This window comes from Apodemus sylvaticus, chromosome 17, assembly GCF_947179515.1.
Source record: "Apodemus sylvaticus chromosome 17, mApoSyl1.1, whole genome shotgun sequence".
Lineage (NCBI taxonomy): Eukaryota > Metazoa > Chordata > Mammalia > Rodentia > Muridae > Apodemus > Apodemus sylvaticus.
The window spans coordinates 29,499,600-29,505,781 of record NC_067488.1 but is presented as its reverse complement, the minus strand read 5'-3'; the positions used below and the strand labels follow the sequence as shown (position 1 = coordinate 29,505,781).

General features: G+C 46.0%; 1 protein-coding gene across 1 annotated transcript; it reads left to right on the top strand.

The window, feature by feature from the left end:
- Nucleotides 1-2,430: 2,430 nt before the first annotated feature.
- On the top strand, nt 2,431-5,885 carry A1bg (alpha-1-B glycoprotein). The gene is made up of 7 exons (XM_052161559.1): nt 2,431-2,464; nt 2,540-2,575; nt 2,685-2,993; nt 3,330-3,602; nt 3,795-4,091; nt 4,545-4,841; nt 5,593-5,885. The coding sequence occupies exons 1-7, from the start codon at nt 2,431-2,433 to the stop codon at nt 5,883-5,885; spliced, it is 1,539 nt and encodes a 512-aa protein (XP_052017519.1).
- Nucleotides 5,886-6,182: the final 297 nt, after the last annotated feature.

The window sequence follows — 6,182 nt, the reverse complement described above, 5'->3', positions numbered from 1 at the left end:
AAAATATCAAATTTCAGAGGTGGATCAGACTATCAAAGCTCCCCTTGATGCATACAGAGACAAAGAAGTAGTATTATTTTTGAGACATCTCACCATGTAGTTCTGGATGGCTGACTTGAAACTCTCAATGACTGGCCTCCAACCCACAGTAATGCACCTGTCTCTGCTTTCTGAGTTTTGTATATGATACTTTTAAAGTAAGCTGGAGTACCCTTCAATATTATAGTTAGTGACAAGTGTCTTACTCTCTCCAATGCACCAATCCAAGGCAGCATTCTTTGGGGACAATTTCTCACATAGAGAGAAAAGACATCCCATGTGCATACTAGAAATTTGAGAAACTTGTTTTATCATCTGTGACCCAAGAGACCCTTAACATCAGGTCCATTCTTAGAGTCTGTCCAGTCCCATCTTCTTCAACTCCCTAGTCAGCTGTTACACCTTGACCTCTGCTCTCCATATGTCCTACTTCTAATCCTCGTAGCTATGACTGTGACCCGAAAGAGAAATAGTGTTTTTACAGACACCTTCAATAGTGGGTTCAAATGGAACCTAAGCCAGGTACTGGTATGCTCATAGAAAGAGAGAAATTTAGTCAAAGAGAAGAAAAGAGATACCAAGAAAAGATTCAAACAACAAAGTGATGTACGTGCAAGCTAAGCATTGCCAAAGATTCCCAACATCCCCAAAGTCCTAAAACCATGCAAGGACCTTCCAAACCCCTTGATTTCATATATTTCAGATATCTAGAACTCTGGAGAATACCTTTCTGCTGTTTCAAACTCACAGGTGTATGGAAACATGATATACTGTCTTCATTCCTGAAAGCCAGCAATTAGTACTGGTCCCACTGTGTGTGCCAATATCTGATTTGTCATAGCCCCTTGGCTCACTGAATAGATCTTTCTTGGAATCTTTGGGAAGGAATAGGGAAGAGGCATCAGTCTGTCCTAACTTGAGCCATGTGCACTTCTCCCAGAGGGAAGAACAGGTTGAAGTCCTCTTAGAATGGTACTGTGGGAGCATGATTTCTGATTCACTTTTCCTTCTTGGTGGGATTACCTGACATATCCGTGAACACTTAACAAAACCCAACAATTACCCACTTACCTTTGCAACTTTACTGTCTCCTCTTCTGAAAGTATCAAGATATTTTTGCTACTCCCCCAGAAACAGAGGAAGTAAATTAATTTTATTAAAATTTTCCAACTTGTTTTTCATGTAATGATGGCAAAAAAAAAACTGATTCTGAAGGCAAAACTGATAGAAAATTCATTGCTGTGATAGAAAATTCATATTAATGTATTTTTATCAGATTGTAAGTCTGGTGGTACCTTTACATATCAGGTTCTCTAAATAAAATAGAGGAAATGGACAGTATGCAGGAAAAAGTTCATTATTTTCTTTCACTTGAATTTTGATTTTTCTGCTATGTGGATTTTAGGATGTGTTGGGGTCCTCATGAGATAAGGACATATATTAATAAAAGTATGGGGTGTTTCCTACTTGATAATTCTAAAGAATGGACAAGAGAATCTGAGGAGAGATATTAGAAACCAGAGAGAAAGAAATGCGTAGCTTTAAAATAACAAAAATGGCAAAAATATTTAGGAAAAAAACCCTAAAATCTAAAACTGCAGAGGCTTCAATCATGATTTGAGGCACCAGGTTCAAACACCAGGGAAAATAAGCCCAGCTTAGAAAATCCCATTGTGATGGGTGCGAGTCAAACCAATGCTGAGTTTCAGCTGTCCTTTAGATATCATCACTTGAAAGGAGGACAGTGATTTAACAAGATATTTCTGGAAGGAGAAAGGAGTGCAGAATTAAGCCTCCATCAAGTGTCACGCAGGCTGAAGTGTCTTAGAGTGGCAATGCCAGCCATGCTCAGTTGAGGACACGTGGAAATAGGAAGTCATGGCCAGCTAGGAGTCACACTGTCAGTTCCTTTGGAGGAGGCTTTGCTGGAGAACCAGAAGGGTCCATTGACAAATATTAGGCCTTACAGTCCCTTCCCAAGTGCTTACTCCATCCTGTCTCCTAGAAATCTACAGAGCAGCAAGAACAGCCAGCTTCTCTGTAACCTTCCAAAGTAATAAAGGACGATGCATTCTTTGGGTGAGAGTGGCCACGTGGGTCAGTGACTGAGTGTACCCACTGAGGGCTACATCTCCGTTCTGGCGCCTGCTGACTCCTGCCTCTTGTCAGGACAGGATAAGAGGATTTTACTGTTATTATCAGTTTGTCTTGATAATTACGCATTATTATTGATTAGCATTATTGCTGAATCCTCACTGTCCCCATGCCAAGCAGCTGTCTCTCTGCCCCTACTTTCCAGGAAGACCAAACAAAGTACAAGGTCAGTGCCTCCGATTAATTTGCCACAGCAGATGCTCCCTACAGACACTCCTGCTGAGCTGAAGACCCACCATGTCTCTGCTGGCTACTGCACTACTACTCTGGGGTGAGATATCCTGAGATCTAGAACTTTGTGGGCAGGTATAGTATGAATAGAGAGTCACACACTCTGTCTCTACAGGTGTCACTCTGGGCCCAGGAAATGCTCTATTTCTCGGTAAGTTCAGCAATAAGGCCTAGGAACCATGGCCTATGAACCCATAGGTTATGGGGAAACCCCATTTTTCTAATAGCTGCAAGCTAACCCTGGCTCCTTTGCCTTTCAGATTCTAGCAGTGAACCTGAACTATGGGCAGAGCCTCAGTCCCTGATGGAACCCTGGGCAAATCTGACACTGGTCTGTGTGATTGACTTGCCTACTAAGGTCTTCCAGCTGATCCAGAATGGGTGGTTCCTAAATCAAGTCCAACTTGAGACACCGGTGCTGTCCTACCACTTTTCCCTGGGAGCCATTACAAGTAACAACAGTGGCATCTACCGCTGCCGATGTGGCGTGGAACCCCCTGTTGACATTCACCTGCCAGCGCTGAACAAGTGGACAATGCTAAGCAATGCTGTGGAGGTGACAGGGAAACGTAAGCAGGGCGGTAATGGGGTTAGGGGGCAATGGGGGGGAACTAGATGGAGAAGCTTCCATCCTTGTGACCTGCTATCTCTTAGCCTCAGTTCAACCCTCTGTCAAGGAGAGACATTTATTCGGTCCCCAGAGGCTTGTAAATAGTGAGTTCCACAGAGTTCTTGGGACCCACCTGGCACAGAGTAGAATTCTGCACCCTTTCTCTTGCTCTACCCCCCCCCCAACTCCTTGCTGGCCCTAACTCCTTTCTATTTTCTGAATCTGGAGTCCAAACTCGTAGGGTCTCTGGCAATAAGACCGAAACACTCACCAATGTTCCCTCCCCCATCCACAGAGCCCTTGCCTCCACCCTCAGCTCACGCTGATCCGGTCTCCTGGATCACACCTGGTGGCCTGCCTGTATATGTGATGTGCCAGGTTGCAATGCGGGGTGTAACCTACCTGCTGAGGCAGGAAGGAGTAGATGGTTTCCAGAAACCTGATGTCCAGCACAAGGGAACAGCTGGCTTTCTCATCTACAAGCCTGGCAACTACAGCTGCAGCTACCTAACCCATGCAGCAGGGGAACCCTCTGAGCCCAGTGCTATTGTGACCATCAAGATGTTTGGTGAGTGTTAAACCCCAATACTGAAAAGCTTGGTGTAAATCCTAACACATAGTGTCCAAAGATAAGCCAGTTGCTCCTGAGCTGTCACTGAAGGTCTGAGGTTTGGGGGCTAGACAGAGGCAAGTTCTAGGGGGGACCCTACAAAGCAGAGTGTCCTGCACTCCTCACTCAGTGCTCTTCCCTGTCATGCAGCCACACAGGCTCCACCCATTCTGTGTTTAATGGGAAATTACATAATGATCCACCCCCAGAAGACATTTGAGACCCTTGCCTGCAAAGCTCCTCGGAACGCAGCTGAATTCCAACTCAGGCAAGGGGGGAAGGTGCTGAAAATTCATGGGTTCAACCCCACCAGAGATGCTATCGTGTACTATGTGAATTTGAAGGAATTGGATAACCAAGGTCCTTTTACCTGTCGCTACCGTATGCACAAATACATGCACGTTTGGTCGGAGGATAGCAAGCCCATCGAGCTTATGTGGAGTGATGGTGAGCCTCCTAATGGTGTGTGTGTGTGTGTGGGGGGTGACCTGTTGAAAGGCAAAGATGGTGGTCTGAAGTGAGCAGAATGGGGATCCCAAAACAGAACCTCCATATATGAACATATATTACCCACTTAGCCTCAGTTTACCAAGCTTTAAGTAGAACAATTAATACAGCAGCCTTGAGCCTTGGAAAGAATTGGGTCACCAAAAAAGTCTGGTCTAGACATCAATGGGCCTCCACCTCTCAGTGTATCCCAGCAGGGATCAGCTGGGCTTGCTGGCTGCTGAGAGCCTGGCTAGGCTGGGATGTTGAGGGGATGGATGGCACAGTATTAAGCAATGCTGTTTCTTGATACCCTTCAGAAGCAGGCCAGAGTGGGAGTAGGGAGGTCACTTTAAGCAGAGCATTTAACTAGGCCATGTCTTCAGGCTAAGCCAAGGCTGTGATTCTTCACAGGGTCACTACCAGCCCCAGTACTCACTGCAGAGCCATCAAGTCAGAACCTCGAGCCTGGGTCAATGGTGCAGCTTCGATGTACTGCACCCAAGACCGGCCTGCGCTTTGGCCTGCAACGCCAGGGCCAACCGGATTTAGTTGTGGTGCAAATGCTGAATTCGTCTGGGACCGAAGCTGTCTTCGAGCTGCACAATATCTCAACGATAGACTCTGGCAACTATAGTTGTATCTATATGGACCAGGCACCGCCCTTCTCCGGATCTGTTTCCAGTGAGCCCTTGGAGCTGCAGGTGAACGGTGAGTTGAAAGTGGCCACGAGGATGGGAGGAACAGAGGGTTACTCACTTAGGGACCAGTGTTCCTGGGCTGTGATCTGTGAGGAGCCATCCTCTCCGGATCCTATTCCTTCATGAAGTGTTGGGCTTTTAAGAACCTTGAGGAGACCTTCCCCAGGTGTGAAACATGGAAATCTGGTTTGTTTCCCATAGCTGAAAGGCAGCTGGCCCAATGTTTTTGTAATGTTATTAGGATCCAAGGGGTTTTGTGTGTGTTCAAATACACATGACCATGCCTCAGTTTTCCAGTGATACATGTATCTCAGAGCTGCTCATACCATTGACTACCTTTGAGTTAATATACAATTTTACCGAACTATAGAGATCTTGAAGTTATTGGATCAGAAGTCATCCAGAAAGAGACCACACAAAGGTTTCAGCCTATCTTAGGTTCTGACTTCACACTTTTGAACTGTGCTTCTGCTAGAAGTACTTTTCTGAAAGGACTCTTCACAGCATTCAAACTTTGGGTACCCTTTGAAACACCCCATGGGACAGGCGAAGGCCTGAGAGGTCCCATAACCCTTGTGATTTGGGGTATTAAATACCTAGATGAGATACAGATGTTACCACACTACCACTTATGGCACAGGGTAGGAGAGGGAGCTGTGTTACTCAGAGTGATGGCATAACAGAAGTATTCAGAGCAGATCCAACACAGGGACCCCTCTGGCAGGAGATGCTACAACCTCATTGCCATTTTCCCCACACAGGGCCACCGCCCAAGCCAAGGCTGGAAGCTCTGTGGAAAGGCCCGGTGCATCTGGGCCGTGAAGCCATCTTTAGATGCCATGGCCATGTGCCTAGGGTCAGTATGGAGCTGGTACGTGAGGGCTTTAAAACACCCTTCTGGATGGTCTCAACAAGAAGTACCTCAGCTTATCTGAAGCTGCCAATGGTGGGTCTCCAACATGTCGGCAACTACAGCTGCCGATACACCGCCCTACCACCCTTTACTTTTGAATCAGGGATCAGTGACCCTGTGGAGGTTATGGTAGAAGATTAGGCTCTCCTGAGCTGTGTTTGGGTTTTGGTTCTTAATATTTCCAGAACTGTACACTGGCTAATAGCTTCGTCAAGGCCCTGTGGCAAATTGCTGAGTCAATGAATCCACTTCTTTGTCTAGGTAGCTAATGTGATTGCAGACACAAGGAAGTGTTTTTGGAAAGGGTTTTTAGACAGGCTTCATTTTTTTTCTGGACTTAATAAAGGTCAAGCAAAAATTTGTTTAAAGCACGCCTTTCATTTGTGGGTCTAAGGCAGCTACAGATCAGGGGGATATTATTCCAGGCCTGGGATCCTG